Here is a 19,535-nt window from a genome sequence, read left to right on the forward strand (position 1 = left end):
GTCCTCGATGTGTTGTGTTCAGGGACACAGTCAAAGTGTCTTTCAACACAGCAAGACAACAAACAGAATAAACAGACAGTGAACACAACAGAAAACAATGGGACGACAACAAACAACAAGAGACATCAAGTGACAACAATCCACAGTCTAGCCATTGCCACGCTAACAATTTAACACACACACACATACAAGCAGCAGCGCTTTTTTTTTTTTTTTAATTAGAAACTTTGTGGCTGAGTGTGTGTGTGTGTGTTTGTGTGTGTGTGTGGCGGGGGGGGGGGGTGAGTGACACTGATGACATTGTTCAGTGGGAGTGTGAACCAGAGCTCCCAGTTTTGTAACAGTCAGTAACAAAAGATTCAGTTTGCATCCAACAGCAGCAGAGGACAGGAAGTCATTCAGCAGATCAGATAAGACTGCCTGTGTGTGTGTGTTTGATGGTTCTGTTTGAATGGTACACTCAATTTTTTACAGTTAGAACTATTACAAATTGAAAGAACTGGACTTTATGACTTTATTTGATCAGACAGCTTGAAGCCAGAGAGAGAGAGAGAGAGAGAGAGAAAAAAAATATAAATAAAAATACCCCAGCTCATTTCACCTGAATCTTTTCAAAATAAGGTAGGATTTTAATTTGAAAATCTGTACAGCATTCCTCATTGGTGGAACTTCGACATTCTAAAGAGAGAGAATCCACAGATTTATTAATAATTCATCTTTTTTCTTAATTTAGATCAAATCATATTTTGTTTTGCAGGTGAGTGACAGACAATTGGATGAAGTAAGTGTTTTAAGTCTCTTGGTTCACTGACTGGATTTAGAAAACAGGTGAAATAAAACATGACTAACTACAGACAACAAAGACAAATCAGTCTGGATCCATCAGTCTCCTGTAGAATTGGCCCCATGACCGGAGCGTCTTGCCCGACCAGATCCAGAAACCAGATGTGATCCCAATGATCAGTATCATCAGGTACTTGATCATGAACACAGTGAAGTCTGGCCTCACTGGGGTAAAGTTCCCAGTGGGACACGGGACAGCAAAGCTCTTGCAGGTCTGCATGTGCCATGTCCTGTCCCATTGCACCCGAAGAGCCTGTTCATAGAAGTAACAGGCGATGACGATGGTGGTAGGCACTGTGTACAGGACACCAAACAACCCGATACGCACCATCAGCCTTTCCAGCTTCTCTGTAGTGGTTCCATCGTGCTTCATGATAGTACGAATACGGAAGAGCGACACAAAGCCTGCTAGCAGGAAGGAAGTGCCACTGAAGAGGTAGAACAACAGTGGCACCAGGACAAAGCCCCGCAGGGCATCCATGTTGGTGATTCCTACGTAACAGACACCAGTGAGCAGGTCTCCATCCACCTGCCCCATGGACAGGATGGACAACGTCTTCACTGCAGGAACCGTCCAGGCTGCCAGATGGAAGTACTGCGAGTTGGCCTCGATGGCCTCATGGCTCCACTTCAGCCCAGCTGACAGGAACCAGCTGAGGGACAGAACCAGCCACCACGTAGAGCCTGACATCCCAAAGAAGTAGAGGACCATGAACAGAACAGTGCAGCTTTCTCTTTTGGTTCCCTGGACCACCATCTTGTAGCCGCCCTCCTTCAGCCGATCAATACAGACCACTCTGTCCTCCAACAGGAAGCCAGCAGTGTAGACCAGTGCCACCATGAAGTAGCAGCCGGACAGGAAGACGATTGGTCTCTCTGGGTATTTAAACCGCTTCATGTCTACCATGTATGTAAGAATGGTGAAAAGCGTGCTCATACAGCACAGGATGGACCAGATCCCGACCCAGAGCCTGCTGAACTTCAACTCCTCTTCACTGAAATACATCAATCCGTGGGGCTTGGCAGCCTCACAGGGGGCCCCACAGTCCTTCGCCCCAAGGAAATGGTAGTTGAGGTGTGTGGGCACCTGTAGCTGCAGGGGGCAGGAGAAGGGCTGACTGGTCTGGACCAACACTGGCAGGGTCTCAGACTCCAGCAGGACAAGAGTTGGGTCAGGCTGGGGTCCATCGGTGTCAGTTGTGTTCTGGCCCACACAGATCTCTCCTGTGCCGTGGACCGGGAAGTTCTGGCAACGCAATGTCTCTGGCCACTGGAAGCCGAATGTATTCATCAGGACCTCGCAGCCCTGACGTGCACGCTCACACAGTGACCTGCATGGTGGGATGGCCCGGTCCAGAACTGTGCAGACCGGAACGTACATGGAGCACAGGAAGAACTTCAGCTCTATGGAGCACTGGACTTTAACCAATGGGTAGAACTGGTGGACCTCCAGTCCAGCATCCTCCTGGTTGGTGTGGCCCAGCAGGTTGGGCAGGATGGTCTGGTTGTAGGCAATGTCTGTGCAGAGGGGGATTGAGATGGACTGGCAGAAACCGTGATCCGGGATGGAAATCTCCTTCTCGTACTGACAGTTGGAGAGATGGAAGGCCAGCACAACGCCCAGGGAGCAGCCCACCGCCCAAACCCACTGCCACCCCCCCAACACCGCCATGACCGATGAAAAGATCGCCGATGTTCAGGACAGTTAGTCTGATCCTGGAATCTTTCTGAGTCCTTTGCTTTCCAGCAGATTTGTGGAAACTGTTGAGCAGACTCCGGAGACTCCGGAGTCCTGAGTTGGGGTCCAGGGAAATGCTGCCAGTCAGAGAACGGGACCAGATCTCCCTCAGCCCTCTGACGGTTTATCGTCTTCACGCCTCGAAACGCCGCTCCGCTCCCGATCCTCCAATCACTCTTTGTTTTCCGGCCTGCTCGCGGCTGATTGGTCGGGGAAGGTGACGGGGGCGGGGCGTTGCGCCGGTGCTGCTGCTTGTTCAATAAACAGATGTTTGTTAATCACTCTTGGCAGTGATGTGTTCGGCGACATTAAAACCTCAAACATTTACTGTTATTGTTTCTGTTGTTGGTGCGACTGTGAGTCGATCTGATGAACGCCTCAAAATAAAAACAGAGCAGTAAAATAATCGAATCTCTCACTGTGAGGGTTAGTGGAGGAGAAATGTACCAGACACCAACACAACCTGGTCCACCTGATCAGGGTGACTTTGATAAACTTCTATCAAAATTAAACTCATATACAATATTGTACGATCTTCATGCATTATCTGAGTTTGGTGAAAATGTTCCTACTGATTAAAAGAAGTTCTCCTTCCAATATAACGACATCATATCAATGATGATCAGAATCAGATACCGAATCTAAATATTTTATTCATCCTTGAGGAATTTGACTCAGTACAGCTACTCCAGAATAGAAGTAAAATATTAAGAAAAAAAGTAAAAAATGATGACATATGTGCATAAAAAAGTAAAAACATAGATAAAATATGAAAATACTTAAGTATAAAGTAAGAGAAAATAAAATGAAATGGACATACCCATGGGTGAGTATGATTAAGTGCAGATTCCAAAAATAATAGTATTTTTATTGTTACATTATCATTGAAACAATGAGTTTTTCACGAAAGAGAGACCTTACTGTGTTAACTCAGTTGGAGCAGAGAAGTGGGGGGGTTCAGGAATAAAGCTCTGTAATATTCATTACTTGTGATAAAACTCTTGTGTTTTAAGGCTCATAAAAATGTTATTTATTCATTTGAAATATAAAAGTCTTATTTTGAATTATTTGGCTTTCATTCTTCAGCTCTGACGGAAAAACACGACCAAGACTGTAGTCCACCTCACATCCACACCTTCAGGATAGTGTAGACTTTCAGGGTGGAGCTCACCCAAAACCAGGTAGGGTCATGACCCAGTTCTCTCGCTCTTTCTGTCCACTCTGTCTCGATGTCTCTCATCCACTCAGTTGTGTCTCTCACTGATTACTTTCACACTGTGACGTTTTTCTGTTGCTTTCTGCCAATCACACACTATACACACACAACCACACAAATTTTTTGATGATTCCATTATTATTATATTAGTAACATAATGTATATATTTGTAATGAAATCAATGAAAATGAGTGTGAAGGTGTTTACTGTGTTTCTATGGGTCTGCTAAGCTAATTAGCATCAGTATGACAATACTGAGCTCCAGCACTGAAATCCAGTTCTGATGTTTGATCTGCTTGTTGGCCATGAAGATGAAAGATGAAAGTATGCAATGAAGATGAGCATTTGTTGGAAGTTCAGGAAGTGAAGATTCAGAGTTGGTTCAAACAAAAAAAAACAAAACAAAACAAAAACAAAGAAATGAACGTTAAATTTGTTCAAAGCGACTGAGCTTTGATTTATTCATTTTGAGCATCGTGAATGAATTTTCTCTCATCAAACAGAAAAAAACAATATTTAATATGCACAAGACCGAATTGGTTCTCTTTCATCTCACAAATCAATCAAATATTGAAGCTCTGTTTTGCTTCCTGTCCGTCAGTATCACTTCTGTGGTTATTAACATCAAACAGCAAACAAGTCGCGGTTCGTTGTCACCACTTCAATCCAAACAAACATGTTTTCCCTCAACTCTGAGGAAAAAAGCAAACAGAAAAAACTTTGAGACAAAGTGGTTCTATTTCTTTGTTCCATGAAAGGAATCTGAATCAGAACAAACAAAAATACATTCAGTGAAAACAAAAGAATCAACACGAAGGACAAAAATGTGAAAACATAACTAACGTGAAGTATTATCACAAACTTGTGTTTTTTGCCTAAAAAGCGGTGAATAAAACCAACCTGTATCTTTGTTTATCACATTAGCATGTGGGGCTAACTAGCTTCCCACTTAATAACCTTGTGCTACTAGCAGCATGTTAGGAAAACATATTATTTTCTGTTGTAACGGTCATTTCAAACACAGTCACTTTAATGGTCTGTTCTCATGTTTACATATTTAAAACTGTGAAAACTGTAACATAAAACACAGTAAAAGGAAATTACACTATTGTTGATATTTTTTGGATTATTAATTATTTCTGGAGTTTTCCTGTTAATAAATGACTAAAAATGTCAGTTTTGACTTCACTGAGAGAGAATTAATTTCATAGGCTTATTTATTTCTGCAGCTTCATTCAGGTATCTCTGACTAATATTTCAATGATCAATATTGTAATCATGGAAAAGTCCCAGTTAATCTAGAGTCCAATAACATCTCTGTCAAAGTAACAACGTGGAATCACAAAAAGGATCGAGTCTGAAGCAGATGGACTCATTATTCATGAGGAGCTTCAGGGGATTTCCTCTGAGAAAAACACGTTCATAAACCCTCACAAATGTCTTGCTAACAAATGCTAACAGGAAGCAGGGGCAGTGGGGGGTAAACTGTTCAGAATTAAGGGAACATTTTATATTTAAATTAGCAATAAATCTGGTTAAATTACATCTACATAGAAGAAGAGTCCTCCTTCAGTTAGATTCCTGCTAATAGCAACTGAAAACTAAATGGAAGATGAAACTTTGAATTAGTTTCAGGTTATTTTTCCTGTGGCTACGTTTTTATCAACTGATACAAACTAACTACTCAATTTACCAAACTTAAATTTGCAGAAGTCCCGGTGAAATCACCGGTGTTCAGACCTGAAACCCTCGCTCAGCGCTGGTCTCACAGTCCTTGAAGCCACATTTTGACTCTTGGGTTTAATCACCAGCATTTGGTGTTTGGTAGCAGGGAAGGTCTGACCTTCCTCTGGGGGTTGAAGATGTCCCTGACCTCCGTCTCCAGACGGACACCTGGAACCTTGAAGATTGATGCCGCTTAAAAACACAGAATAAGAAAGTTTTGAGGCATAATTTTCAGTGGCATCAGATCTGCATATTGTGATGAAGGTAATGACACTTGTAACCATGTCAGCATCTGTATAGCTTTCTGAGAATGTAGCCTTGTTCCCATGCTAGCATGTCCTTACTGTCTCTGAGATGCATGACAGGCAGAGGCAGCGTGCTGAAGTACGGGTGCTGCAGAGAATCCTGAGCTGAGATCCGGTCTGTGGGGACTACCTTCAGCATCCTCTGGATCAAGTCCTCCGTCTTGTAGGGCAGCTGGTTCAACCTGACCCAGATCAAAATGGAAAACACCCTGCTAGCATCAGGACCTTCTACCATGTATAAATATGCAAAAATAAATATGAGGTGAGTTGACGATAAGCTAACATTTTTAGCCTGCAGTAGATTGGACTCGAAGGTGGCAAGCTGTGAAGGCTCCATGCTAACACTTAACCATACATAATACAGTCACGGTTAGCTTACCTTTTCCAAACAGTCCTGAACTGTTTTGGCTCAGACTGATGAAACCATTCTGAAGAGGGAAAACAAACAGCGAATTGGCCACATGAACATGCTAACATCCTAAAACATGAATGCACTAAACTAGCTTGTTTTAAGTTCTGTGACTACATTTCCCAGAATACTTTGAGGGATGTGACTCGTGACTGCAGTGATTCAGTGACTACATTTGGTCAACCTCTCTGTAGCCTCTTTTTCTGTGGACCTTTATTCTGGAGGGACCTCAAAGGTCCGACTGAATCACCTCTACATGTGCTTCAGGTCTGTTAGGAGTAGGACTTTCAGATTCTTCTCCCACAGACCCCCTTCTGATGTCACAGAGTGAAGAGCTGAGGTGAGCTCAGTCTGTGGCAGGAGCCAAATTCCTGTCTTCTGTCTGTTGCTCTTGTTCTTTCCATCTTTTAGTCACCTCACCTCGTTTATAGTTGGGCAGCAGACTGACTCCAGGCCAGCAGTCCTCTGAGGGGACTCCCAGGACCTGGACAGACCCACAGCACAAATATGATTAGCATTGGAGTTCCAACAAATCATGATTATGATGCATTAGCTCAGGTAGTTGTACCGTCCAGATCTTCTGCAGCTGTTCAAACACATCAGAGACCCCAGGGAATGCCGGCCACCCCTGGAGCATCTCAATGAAGATACACCCAGCCCCCCTGATTAAAAGAGAGAAACTTTATTCAGTCACATACAGAGCAAAGTTCAGCGACAGAGGCTCCAGCACGTACCACATGTCCAAGGCGGTGGAGTACTCAGTTGATCCCAGCAGCACATCAGGGGGGCGGTACCACAAAGTTACCACCTCTGAGGAGAATGTCTGGCTGGGAATGGACTTTGATCGAGCCAAACCTGAAGTCAGAACGATAACCAGTAAGGACCAACAGAATAAAAACCAGTGAAGAAATAACATCTGCAGAGTAGTTCCTTGGGAGGGGCTGCGGTGGGCGAAGCTCCAGTGTGACTTCACTATGACCTCCGGCTCCTCACCAAAGTCAGCTAGTTTGAGTTCGCCGAGATAGCTGATGAGCAGGTTCTGAGGCTTCAGGTCTCTGTGGAGGATCCTCCGACTGTGGATGTAGCAGAGACCTCGCAGCAGCTGAAACATGAAGATCTACAGACAGGTAAGGTTCGTGAGCACCTGAGGCCATACCCCCCTCATCTGACTGACATCACATCACTGTGGGTTCTCCAGAACATCTAGACCTCATAGACCTGATCTCATGTTCTGGGCTGAGAGTGACATACCCGCACATTCTGTGAGTGCAGACCTCCAGGGTGCTGGGTCATGTACTGGGAGAGGTCTGTTTGCTGCATCAACCAAAGAAGAAGATGATAGGCCCGTCAGCAGCTGCAAATGAATCCTGACCCCCCCCCACCCCAACAGTCACACAGACTCACCACATATTCAAAGACAAAGGTGAGCGAGTCTCTGGTGTGGATGATGTCATGGAGGAGGACAATGTTGGCATGTTTCAGACCTTTGAGCAGGGATGCTGCACACAGGCACACACACACTATTGCACACACTGAGTGTTTAACACAAACAACAATGTCACAATCTGATTGGTCACCCTCTCTGATGGCGGTGAACGGGACGCCCTCCTCTGTCTTGATTTGGATCACCTTCAGAGCCACCAGCTGACCGTTAATCCTCCACAGAAGAAGAAACATTAACAGTCAGAACAGATTCAACACCTGAGGGGCGGAGTGAACGATGAGGGGAACAGGAAATACGATGACAGGAAAGAAGAGGCTTTACAGATGTTTGCATGATTATAACGTCCTTGTTATCAAACAGCTTTGGGGTCTCCAGACTGAGGGGACTTGATCAAAGTCAAGTTGACACCTGCCGACTCACCTACTGATGCCTTTATAGACAGAGGCGTATGTTCCCTCCCCCAGTTTCTCCAAACTCAGGTAAGACTGAGCTGCTCCGAACTGAAGACTTGGTCTCTGAATACAACACACACCTGTTACATCATCATGTCAGTGATCATTCATCACTTCCTGTCTCCCATCATATATGATGATATGACATCATAGAGTATGTCATATGTATGTCACTCATTATATGACACGTTACAGGATATGAAGTTACATGAGCTTCATGTCATTACAACAGGACAGGTGTGAAGCATCAGCTGACCCAGGTGACTTGATCCTCAGAGTTTGTCCCACCCAGCGGGTCACTGTGTCTGCGTCCTCGTTGAACTCGCAGCCTTCGAACCTGCAGAGTGTGGAACCACCAAGATCCGGAAGAACCAGACTGGTCCAGATCCAGCTGTAACACAGACCCATAACAGGACCTGAACTACCGAACCACCTTCAAAACTGACAGTACAGTTAACTATTCAAAGGATGAAAGACAAAACCACTTCAGAGGGTCTTTCAAAGTTAAGCTTCATCACCAAAGTTAGTGTCAGCAGTCAGTAGCAATCTGGCAGATCGCTCCGTGAAACTCACAGATGCACTGTAAAGAATGAAGAGCAGTGAAAATGTACAGGAGGTTCTAAAAAACTGTAAAAATGGATCTAATCTGCAATACAAGAGGACAGACCGTAGAAGACAGTCACATACTTGATTATCTCAAGAGAGATAAATTAAATGTGGGGTAAAAAAAATCAAGATCAAAACTATAATGCCAAACAAAAATAACCACAAAGCTGCTAAGCAGTGGACACACTGTAAGAAACGACAACAGCGGGACACAGACCGATTGGAGACATCGTGTCCAGCACTAAACAAACACAACATGAAGTGATCCTGAGGGTCAGATACCTCAGCAGGAGCCAGCGAAGTTGAACTTCTGATTTTTCTGAAGCTGAGTGCCTCTATCTTCAGCTCCTCTTCCTCACCACTCCCATCATATTCATCTCTCTGCACCTTCTCCTCCTCATCTTCCTCCCCAAAGCAGCAAATTCTCACTCGCTGCCTGGCCTCCCTGACCCACCGGAACAAGTCCTCCATCTTTCCTTCTTCTCTTTACACTCACTCCTCTTCCTCCTCCTCCCGTCTGTCTCATATGACTCACATGGCCCAGACGAGCAAACAGGGTCCCATGACCATCTACCCCCCCAAAACAACTGTGTCGACTCCATACACAAAGTTTGTGTGTGTGTGTGTGTGTGTGTGTGTGTGTGTGTGTGTGTGTATGTGCGCGCGCGCGCTGCTGCCCCCACGTGGTCATTTTCTGCTCTGTCATCTTCAGTAGAAACCATAAAGATGATTTGCCTGATTAATCCCACATAAGAAAACATCTGGCTACCTCCCACATGCCCCCCCTCCGTGTCTGATGGGTCCGATGGGTTAGTGTCCGATCTGATGATGAATATGTAATCATATAATATCGCGTTCAAGACTACATATTTCTTTTGTAGATGTAATCCTGGGGATGAACCCTAACCCAGCGCTGCTGTTAACACTAATGAAGAAGAAGCGCTACAGTGACGTAATCACGCCGTTTTACGTCCCGTGTGTTGTTGTTCCGCTCCTGTCTGAAGCCCGGATTGAAGAGCCCGGATTGAAGTCAGTGCGTAAGCCGACAGAAAGGAGACAAAAATACCTTAAAAGCTGCGTTTACACTTTAATTATTCCCACGGACTTCCCGCACATGGGCCGGTCGGAGAGAAGAAGGAGAAGATGATGTCGGACGGAAGCTAACTGAGCTAACCGGCTAACTAGCAGCTCAGCTCCTCCTCGGTTGGTGGATTTAAAACTGTTTTTATTCAGAAATCATCTCCGGAATGTGAGCTGGGCTCACAGCCCTGTTTCAGCTCTCGCAACGTACACCCTCGCCCAGGCCACCAGGGCTGATCAGGCCCCGACTGGGGTCCCGGCAGCTCCCCACGGATCAGCCCATTAACCGTAGCCACCTGGTGGCTCTTTCTGCGGCCTCACCGGCGGATTGAATGGCCCTCTGCTCGGCCGTGACGCCCAACTCTCCAGCCTCTCCAGCTGACTTATATGGGCCCAGCTGCCAACCAGAGGCTGTGCGGAGGAGGCCTGCTGTTGGTTTTGCCTGAGTCTGGGGTTTCTCTCCAGCTTTGATGAAGTTGATTGCTTTCTTTGGTGCCTGGCGGTGTTTGCCTGCGTTAATGACTGAAGATAACTTCCCAGCAACTTCCTTAAGCATCTGGTCATGTCGCCTGCGACAGCGGCCATCTGCCAGAGCATTTGAACACCTGGTGAGATGTTCTAAGGAGCTGTTTCCCCAGATGTGGAGGTTTGCCTTGCTTGGCAAGGCGTTGTAGTCCGCCTGCACCAGGAACCGGACGTGACAGAAATCTGCAGTAGGTGTACTCTACTGCCCTGCTCACTTGCTCTTTCTCCACCCCTGCTCAGACGTCTTGGAGAAGGTGGTGTCTCTCCTTGCCCTGGGCCTTGCCGACCTGGGTACTTTGGAGGTAGCCCAAACCCGCTCTGCTGGGTGAGGCAGTGCCCACCTGCGCCTTTTGTCGAAGGGTGACTCTGCCGCTGCTGCTGCTGCCTATTCCACTTTCCACTTCCTTCCTGACCTGACTGTTCCTGAGAAGAATAATTGAAATTTGTCAGATACCTTCCCCTTCTTCAACAGCGATGTCGTAATGGTGAGGTCGTCCATGTAGGCTCTTAATGGTGGCTGTCGTTCACCCGACTTGGTCAAGGGCCTTCTGCATTCTGCCTCAGCTGACTTGACCACTATGTTCATGGCAAGGGCAAATAGAATAAGAGAGATGGTGCAGTCTGTTGTTATTCCTTTTTCAAGGCGGTGCTAGTGTGATGTTTCTGACCCAGAAGTGATTCTCAACCTGAAATTATTGTGATAATCTATAATCAGATCCTTGATCTTACTGGGGACATGGTTATCGTGCAGTACAAGCTCGACCAGCTTGTATTGTATTGATCCATAAGCGTTGGCCAGGTCCAGCCAGAACACAGCAAGGTCACCGAATTTCTAAAAAGCTTTTCTTATGAGCTGATGCCCTTATGATGCCCTGATCATCTCATAGCAGCAGACAGATGTGATTTTCACAGTGTGCAGGCTGTTATAGCAGCTGGGTCTTGAACAGAAAACACAAAGACAAACACAATTCTGAAGCTCCATGAGTCCAGGCACAGACAGCAATGCAAACAAATATAAACTGCTTTTTTTTTTTTTAAATTAATATTGTGGGTTCTGTTTTGTTGACAGCATGCATTCTCCGTTTAAAATCCCAAAGAAGAAACAGCCAGTAGGTATTGACTCTGCCACCCTGCACCTGCAGTCTGCAGCCTCTGTCCTGACTCCAGAAACCTGTTGGTCTGAACTGTTGGACCTTCTCAGGTCAAAGATTGTTTACTGTATGTCAGACTCTGAATAATGTTGCTTGTTTCTTTTTGGAGAGAATCTAGGCGGAAGGTGGTCAGCTAAAAAGATGTTTTAATTTTTGATTTCATACACAGACTAATGGGGCTCAGTACCACAGAAGGTGATCTGACGGGATGCATGCTGGGAACACAATTGGCTCCTCTAACAACAGACAGAGGTTTGTAACATGAATTTAACAGAAACAGAGTGAATCTGATCTAAATTAAAAGATCACAGCTGAGCATTGTTTCATCCGTTCAGCAGGCCGTGTCAACCTCTATTCAGTGACATCATGAAAACACTGCTGGGACTCAACAGCCCCAACACAGGTGCAGCATCAACAGCCAATCACAGATCACCAGGAAGAATGAAGAGCCAATCAAAGCAAGGACAGATAATGCCATCATCCTCGTCCTCAAATGGGTCAGTTCACAGAAACCCGTGTCACCAAGTTGCTGGTTTGAATTTTTAAAATCAGAAACTCTCACATCAGGACCCAGTGCTGAGTGTCTGTTTTCGTGAAAATAAAGAAATGCAGCTCTTTTTATCTTAGCTGTCAGTTGTTTTTACCAAACTGATGGCATGTTTGTTCCTCTAGATGGCGTCCTAAGAGAGCATCAGACCGACTGCTGCTTCCTGAAGTGACCTCAGAGTGGCGTCAGTCTCCACCACAGAAAAGGATTGAATCCCCCAGTAAGATTTTGTTTCAGTGTGACCCTGTCAGTCCAATGTGGATAAATCAGGATCTGGTCCTAGTAGATCCAGTATGTATATTCCGGGTCTAATTCCACAGTTACACACATGAGTGAAAAAGGACCTGTTGTACATCACAACTTTTCCTCCAGGCTTGTCCTCCATGACTAAAAGTGTCTCAGTGAAGTCGGTAGACACTCTGGCAAAGCTGCGAGGTGATGGGTATGCTGGGAGATGCAGTCCGTCGATGCTGGGAGGGAGTACATGGAGGAGAGTGGAGCACAGACGGGACGCTGTAGATGGGAAGGTAATGCTTAGAGATGCCACATTGTCACTGGCCCATAAGCTGGGATATCGCAGCTCAAGGGCCAGTAAGAGGGAGCATGAGCATTATGGGTAAAATAGTTGTATAGCGATGAATCTGTGAATCAGCTTCCCATCAGGGTTTGAACTTTTACTGTTGCGAAGATGAAAACAAAAAGTTGATGCAGCACTCGTATTCAACAGCTGAAAAATAAAGTTATAGTGGAAAGACTCATTAAACTCATTACACTCATTAGACATTAAACCGAGATTTAAAACTGGTCAGTAATCCAGGACTCTAAATCCAGATGTCAAAACCACCGACACAGCTCTGCCTCTGTTGTTCCAGAGGGAAAGATGTTCAGATCACACATCAGAGGACAACTTTGTTTCTCCGTCCACAAAAGTCCCCCGCAGATCTTCGTCGTCCTCTTCTTCAGTGACATTGCAAAGCCCCACGTCAGGCGGGAGGCAGCGCCTTGACACAATGTCATGGATCGCTTCCAGCAGCAGCCCGAAGGAGGACGTGAGTGAGAAGGAGAAACAGAGGTGGATTGAGTTCAGAGACAGGAAGACCACCAAGGTCTGCCTAAGAAGGAACACCAAACAGAGTCCAGCAGAACCCAGTGAGTAAGACCAGAATGCAGAGACTTCAGTGGGAACAGGCAGACCAGGGATTTATTTTTATTTATTTGATAATTGTAAGTTTACAGGTAACTTACTTGAATGGAAATGGATCAAAATGTCTTCATTAATTATTATGATTGCTGATTACAGACACAAAGTTGTGTCACCTGCTGGACAAATTAGGTCACATCTTTGAAGTTGCTCATTTTGTCATTTTTGTCTCCAGTTGTGCTGTCAAGTGAGGAGGAAGAGGAAGCCAAGACGACACATCAGAGTGGCAGGCAGGTGGACAAGTCCTGTCTGGGAAACCTGGACAACATCCAGGTAAGAGAATTAGCTGCTGCAGCAGCTTCCTGTTCCAGGGCTCGACCAGACCAGACCAGACCAGACCAGTTTGTATCTGGGACGTTCTGGGATCCAGATCAGGTTTTAATTTGAGTCCAACTGCAGCTGCTCAGACCCCAGAACCGATGTGGATGTGCTGGACTGGATTCTGGAAAGAAACGGACATTCCGTTTTCCAGCTTTTAAGGGCTAAAATAAATAATGTTTGTTCTGGACCACTGACCCAGTTTGGCTTTCAGGTCTTTGATGTAGTTTATTTGTGACCCGTCAGGCCTGGAGCTAATCATCAGACCCCCTGTGGGACTAAGCAGGACCAGATTGGGTCTGCATGTGTGTTGTTGTTGTTTGATGTTTCTCAGCTAGGTTAAGAATCACTAAAGAACTGGGAACAAATAGTCCAACACAGAGTAACCCAGATCTGGATCTAACGGAACTGTGAGTGACTTATCATTTTTCAGGATCGACGTTAGTCTGTCAGAGACAGGAAGTGGGACAGAGACACGTTTTAGTGTTTTAAGTCATCTCCTTCATCTCCTCAACATCACTTACCCCAGTGGACAATGAGAGACACCATCTTCCCTGGGTCTTGTCTGACAGGGTCCACAGACTGGGAAGCAGATCAGTTCCTCAGGAGCGGATGGACGAGTCTGCAGGCTGCTGCCATCGCCGTCATTCCTGCAGCTGCAGTTCACTTCACTTCACGCTGGCCTGATGCATACTGATGCCAGAGGAGACCTGATGGTGTGTTAGTCTTCACATGTCCACTCTGCACAGAACCTGAAGGATGCATGTGTGTCATGTGTGAGTGTACAGTTCAGGATGCTGATATGTTTACAGCCAGGCAGCTGCTGTTGGACATTCCAGCTTTTCAACACTCGTAGCTTTCTGTTTTTCCATTTCCTGCTCCAGATCTTGTGCACACACACGTACACACACACACACCAAAAATTGTATTCTGTTGCTTTATGGGAGTTTTTATAGATCACATGTGTTTTTATTGTTTTTGTTTGTTTTAATTACATGTGTGTGTGTGTTTTCATACAATCTCATTAATACAACAGCTTTGCGTAGTGAAAGAAATGTTTCAGCCAACACTCAATGTAATTTGGAAAACACCTGAACCATTTTGGCATAGAAGGCCAAACCGTTGTCATGGTAATGGCAGCAGAAAGCCCCTGTCTTAGTTGTCAGTGGTGACGCAGAAGGAAACAAGTCAAATTGTGAAAGCAGAGAAACTCCCGCCGAGACTGTAAAATATTAATGTCTCATCATTAATGAGCAATGAAGTCGTAGCATGAGGTCTGATGGCGCCACACCGCCGTGAATTAAAGTTCCATGAAAACTGGGGGGGCAGAAAAGGGATAGTGGGTCAGCATGTCATCACACCATCTACAGGATCAACATCTTCAGACCTGCAGCACTTCCTGGACGTGCATGGGTCTGAGGTCAGTTCAAAAGACAGCAAACCTACTCTGTAATCAAACACTGATGTGTGTCTTTTTGTTTGTAGATCACTGAAAACGGCATCACCGTCCCTCTGAAAGGTAGCAACGCACAACATCTTAACTCAGAGAGATTTTACTTTGAAGTTTTGACTTTTTTGCGCAAATTATTTTGACTTTAATCTCAAATTTGCAGTTTCCTCTAAAACTGTAAAATAATATCTAAAAAAAATTATAAAAATAGAAAATAATATATATCATAATAGGTTTGTTTTTCTCTGGAAACGTCACAAAGCTGTGTCCTGTCATAGTGTCAGGGGGAGGCGAGGGACCGGTGACCGTGGTGGCGTCTGAGCTTCGAGGTTATGGCATCTGGGACGGAGGCAAGGCTCAGGGCGGGGATCTGTTGGCTGGGTGGGAAGGTCCAGCCCCTTCACTGCTTTTTCTTTGGGTGACAGATGCTCAGGCCAACCTACTGCAGAGGGAACTGTCAGCCATCATGAGCTCCACCCCTTCAGGTAAACAAGCCCCTCCTCCTCGAGTCTGGAGGTAAATTTCACCATTGTGGTTTGTGAATATAAGAATCTGTGCTTTTTCAACTGGTCAGATCTGTTTGATATTAATGTGATTTCAAACCTCCTGGGCTTCTCCCTGGTCCTGGGTCCTGCTGGTCTCCTAAGGTCCACCATGCACCTTCCTTCTGCTGGTACTGAAAGAGCAGCTTCAGGATCTCCAGACTGCCCTGCTGACCTCAATTCTGGATATGGAAGAGTTCAAGAAGGGACGGTTGTCCTCCTCTGTGGGGCCTTCCTCCCCCCTGGGCTGGACTGATGGGCTGCTGCTCCTCCATAGTTGCCCCCCTCCTGTAGACGAGCACTTCCTGGGCCTGCTGGGGCACTCTGCGGTAAGACTGCTCATCGATGAGAAGTTAATCAGAGCTGATTAATCAGACATAATATTGATCGATTGACCACCCCCCTCCACTCAGATGAGAACCAATCAGAGGAGGAAGAACAATCTAAACTCTTCTGGTTTGCAGCAGCTTCCCACCAGGTGAGACCAGCAAGTCCTAGACCTGGACCCTGAAAAACCAAAGTTTCCTCAGGTTCTGGTCTAAGCCCTGGATGTGCTCCTCAGGCTGATCCAGTACCCGGCGGCGCCCTGTAAAGGCAGGATCTCTGTGACAAAGGAGGACCTCGCCTGTTTGGGGAGCGGCGAGTTCCTCAACGACGTCATCATCGACTTCTACCTCAAGTCAGTTAAAGAGACACAGGGGTTTTGCCCTGATCCAGACTCTGACACCAAAAGGTTCAGTGGATCTGGTCCTCCTGTCTCCCAAGTCCAGTTTGTCTGGTCGGGGTTTTAAAAGTTTTTGTTTTTCACACTGTCTCATATCTCCGTGGACCTGCAGCTGGGAGCTGACTTGTCTCGTCCTCCTGCAGGTACCTTGTCCTGGAGGGGGTTGGTGGCGTGGTGGCTCAGCAGACTCATGTCTTCAGTAGCTTCTTCTACAAACAGCTGAGCAGACGGCGAGCTGCTGGAGAGGATGATGCCCCGTCTCTCCCGTAAGACTTGATTGATATACATGATTGATATCTCTGCGTCATAGGCCAGACGTTCTTGTTTTCAAAGTTCACCTTCCCCCCCCCCCAGTGACCGTCACATGAGGCATCAGAGGGTGAAGACCTGGACGCGACATGTCGACATTTTCACCAAAGACTTCCTGTTCGTTCCTGTCAACCAGGAGTAAGAAAACATGTGCGAGCTGGTTGATTTAACCAGACAGACATTGTTTGTCTGCTGGAGGTGGATGTGGATTTGTCCTCTCTGTTCTCTGATCTAGACCTGCTCTATCTGAAGAGTAAACTCTTTATGGAAAAGATCCTCAATGAAACTTTATGATTTGCAGCTACATAAATAAATTTGATTTGATCAGATTACTAAGTACAAGATGAGGGATTGTGTGGGTGATGGCTCTGACCCAGATTTGAAGACACCAGTGTGGGGCTCTGCTGGGACATTTGATCGGAACCTCTGATTCAGACACCTCATCAGGAAGTCCACCTGCCAGCAGACAGACCAACCATCACTGAATCCACCAGACTCTCAAACTCTCATTTTATCAGAACCAGTTTTCTCCTCATCACTGAGCTTTCTGTTTGAGTTGTTTTCACGCAGGTTTGAATATGTTGCAATAATTGTTAGTCAAGTGGAGTCATGTTTTGATCAACTTGTCTGATTTGCTGTAAGTAAGTGTGTTATATCTTTTTAATTAGCTGTAGGATTGTACTGAATTGAGGTCTCAGTGTGACTGTTGTTGTCCTGAGTTATTATGTTGTGTTTCAGAGCTCATTGGTTCCTGGTGGTGGTTTGTTTTCCCGGTCTGGAGACGCTTCAGTACGAGGAGTTTCCGATTCGAACAGGTGAGCAGATGGACGCTTCAGTGTGGCGCTCAAACCTTTTCCATTTATTGTCTGCTTTTAAACTTTCTTTTTGTCAAGACAGAACTGGGCCTTCATTTCTTTTGATAAAAGATGTTGATGATGATCTTTAGAAAATCAGAATTTGTTTTTGGTTCAGGTGGATCAGAGCGATCGGTAGGAAAACCAGACTTCATACTGAGACCACGACCCCCGGTAAGTAAGAAAACTACAGAAGCCCTGAAGGCAGCAAGAGTGTTTGATTTATTCTGTTTGAGTCCGACAATGAGAACCTGTTCTGTGTCTGATAGGAGTGTACGGAGCTAGGCCGACTGAGGGACAGAGTCCTGAGGAGGTGAGTCATCAGAGAGGAGCAGATCATTTACAGTCTTTTGGACTAATGAGGACTGAACATGGCGGTGTGGTCTCGGTCCACTGCAGGCCCTGCATCCTGGTAATGGACTCGCTGAAGTTGTCCTACCACGAGAACGTCTGCCGACTCCTCAGAGAGTGAGTTCCAGTATCACAGCAGTGTTTTACAGCCAACCGTTTCAGGCGCTGTCTGATGTCTCCTGCTGTCTGTAGTTACCTGCAGGTGGAGTGGGAGGTGCGGCGGGGGAAGCCCCGCCTCTTCACCCCTGACACCATGAAGAGCTCCAACTGCCGAGTCCCCCAGCAGGACAACAGCAGTGACTGCGGCCTTTACCTGCTGCAGTACGCTGAGAGCTTCCTGCAGGTAACACTCACTGCATCACCATCGTTATCTTCATCACCGTCATCATAATCATCTGCTACTAATGTCCTGGTTCAAATGTTCAAATGGGACATTACGAGGTCAAAATTCTAACTGTCAATTGTTATCGATTCATAGTTTGGTGTTAAAGGTGCATCACAGTAACTTTGACTCAGTTATTGGCTGATAAAGACCTCTGACCCATTCAGAGGGAAGAAGAGGTGTTTCCATGGCGCAAAGCAAGACATTATTGCAGTTAAATTAACTTTTCCTCAAATGGTCACAAAATAAATCCAGCGTTCTGATTGGCTCCACAGAATCCAATTGTTCACTTTGAACTTCCGGTACATTTGGAGAATTGGTTTCCACGACAACAAATGCGAAAGAAGCGCGAGGAGATTCGGAGTCTGATCATGAACCTCCATGAGAGTCAACAGGTGAAGGACCAGGACTGAGACCAGAGACCAAATCCTGCACACGTCAGTTCACCTGTGCAATGAAGCACCCACTTTTCTATCTTCAGGTTGACACAAAAAACTTTGAACAGAAATGGTCCAAAGTTTTTGTTGCTCTTTTATAGAATAAACATTATTTATTTAGACCTTCGCTGCAGTCTGGATCTTTTATTCTCATCAAACTTCTCATGCTCATGAGACTCCGATTAGATTTTTTTTTTAAATAAAAAAACTATGTACAGGTTCTTGTATCTAATTTTCAGCCCTGGAGATTGAATCCTCAACTTTAAAAACGAAGGGCTGAAAATTAGATATATGAAGTGATCAAAAATATCTTAAACTATAGTGGCATACGACAAACAAAACCTGATATTAGCAATCATTATCATTGATCTTTATCGTTAATTTTTCATATAAATATTTTATTCATCAAAAGATGATGATGATGATGAGCTTCAGCCGTGAGCTGTTTTGTGTTTGTATTTTTGTGACAGTTGGTGTTTTCCTGTGTATTGGCTTCACGAGTTCATTCATTGTTAATTCGTGTTGATGGATCACAGTGGAAGAACATGTGACCCCTTTTCAGTCGAAGTCAGAGGTCGCTGGGTCATTCAGTGTGTGTGTATATTTTGCTTGTTTGTCGCATTCTTCGATTGTTTTTCAATTTTTTACTCAAACTATGCATCTCTTTGTTTGTTTTGGTGTGTTGGCTTTTGTAGTAATCTTGTGGTTTTATGTGCGCACCCCTGCTGAGGACCAATCAGCTTACAGCTCATTAACTGGCTCAGACTGGAGGGAAACAGGACTGAAGGAGATTTAAGACATTTAATAACAAAACAATCAGATTTTCTCAAATATAGTGACGATTAGTCCTCAATCAATAGCCTTTATGACAACCCATTTGGTGTAAGAGTTACTTGTATAAATGTTTTGGAAAAAAGAACAATATT

The 19,535-nt window shown here is 45.3% G+C and overlaps 3 protein-coding genes across 19 annotated transcripts; 1 reads left to right on the forward strand and 2 right to left on the reverse strand.

The window, feature by feature from the left end:
* Positions 1-868: 868 nt before the first annotated feature.
* On the reverse strand, positions 869-2,515 carry LOC115050801 (frizzled-7-like). The gene has a single exon (XM_029513876.1). It carries the CDS (start codon positions 2,513-2,515, stop codon positions 869-871), a length of 1,647 nt encoding a protein of 548 aa, XP_029369736.1.
* Positions 2,516-4,372: 1,857 nt separating this feature from the next.
* Positions 4,373-9,209, reverse strand: cdk15 (cyclin-dependent kinase 15). Its single transcript, XM_029513889.1, has 13 exons — positions 9,021-9,209; positions 8,389-8,523; positions 8,101-8,195; positions 7,814-7,893; positions 7,641-7,735; positions 7,488-7,550; positions 7,230-7,353; positions 6,971-7,091; positions 6,805-6,898; positions 6,657-6,720; positions 6,207-6,255; positions 5,867-6,009; positions 4,373-5,714 (listed from the first exon to the last, which is right to left on the reverse strand). The coding sequence occupies exons 1-13, from the start codon at positions 9,207-9,209 to the stop codon at positions 5,602-5,604; spliced, it is 1,365 nt and encodes a 454-aa protein (XP_029369749.1). The 3' UTR covers positions 4,373-5,601.
* LOC115051080 (sentrin-specific protease 7-like) lies at positions 5,725-18,735 on the forward strand. Of its 17 annotated transcripts, XM_029514468.1 has the most exons (23): positions 9,689-9,941; positions 11,413-11,561; positions 11,664-11,746; positions 11,830-11,991; positions 12,167-12,261; positions 12,414-12,568; positions 12,914-13,190; positions 13,418-13,515; positions 14,133-14,276; positions 15,046-15,079; positions 15,289-15,360; positions 15,436-15,495; positions 15,658-15,881; positions 15,966-16,030; positions 16,115-16,330; positions 16,420-16,542; positions 16,631-16,723; positions 17,324-17,400; positions 17,558-17,613; positions 17,709-17,752; positions 17,839-17,907; positions 17,983-18,133; positions 18,448-18,735. In XM_029514468.1, exons 3-23 carry the CDS (start codon positions 11,703-11,705, stop codon positions 18,583-18,585), a joined length of 2,397 nt encoding a protein of 798 aa, XP_029370328.1. In that variant the 5' UTR covers positions 9,689-9,941; positions 11,413-11,561; positions 11,664-11,702; the 3' UTR covers positions 18,586-18,735. The 17 variants fall into 17 exon arrangements, 16 of the variants coding, with proteins under 16 accessions (XP_029370256.1, XP_029370328.1, XP_029370320.1 ...); XM_029514396.1 differs by lacking the exon at positions 9,689-9,941 and adding an exon at positions 5,725-6,089 and having other exon boundaries at positions 15,289-15,495; XM_029514460.1 differs by having other exon boundaries at positions 15,289-15,495; positions 16,017-16,030.
* The last annotated feature ends 800 nt before the right edge of the window (positions 18,736-19,535 follow it).

Source organism: Echeneis naucrates, chromosome 2, assembly GCF_900963305.1.
Source record: "Echeneis naucrates chromosome 2, fEcheNa1.1, whole genome shotgun sequence".
Lineage (NCBI taxonomy): Eukaryota > Metazoa > Chordata > Actinopteri > Carangiformes > Echeneidae > Echeneis > Echeneis naucrates.

Bases quoted from the DNA above. Each gene is read 5' to 3' on its own strand.
- LOC115050801 (XM_029513876.1), bottom strand. From the start codon at position 2,515: ATGGCGGTGTTGGGGGGGTGGCAGTGGGTTTGGGCGGTGGGCTGCTCC.
- cdk15 (XM_029513889.1), bottom strand. From the start codon at position 9,209: ATGGAGGACTTGTTCCGGTGGGTCAGGGAGGCCAGGCAGCGAGTGAGA. The intron at 7,092-7,229 runs GTGAGGAGCCGG...TTCTGACTTCAG, and splicing joins ACTCAAACTAGCTGACTTTG to GTTTGGCTCGATCAAAGTCC. The intron at 6,256-6,656 runs GTGAGGTGACTA...TTCCCTCTTCAG, and splicing joins GCTGCCCAACTATAAACGAG to AATGGTTTCATCAGTCTGAG.
- LOC115051080 (XM_029514396.1), top strand. From the start codon at position 11,703: ATGCATGCTGGGAACACAATTGGCTCCTCTAACAACAGACAGAG. The intron at 15,080-15,288 runs GTAGCAACGCAC...GTCCTGTCATAG, and splicing joins CATCACCGTCCCTCTGAAAG to TGTCAGGGGGAGGCGAGGGA. The intron at 16,724-17,323 runs GTAAGAAAACAT...GTTGTGTTTCAG, and splicing joins TTCGTTCCTGTCAACCAGGA to AGCTCATTGGTTCCTGGTGG.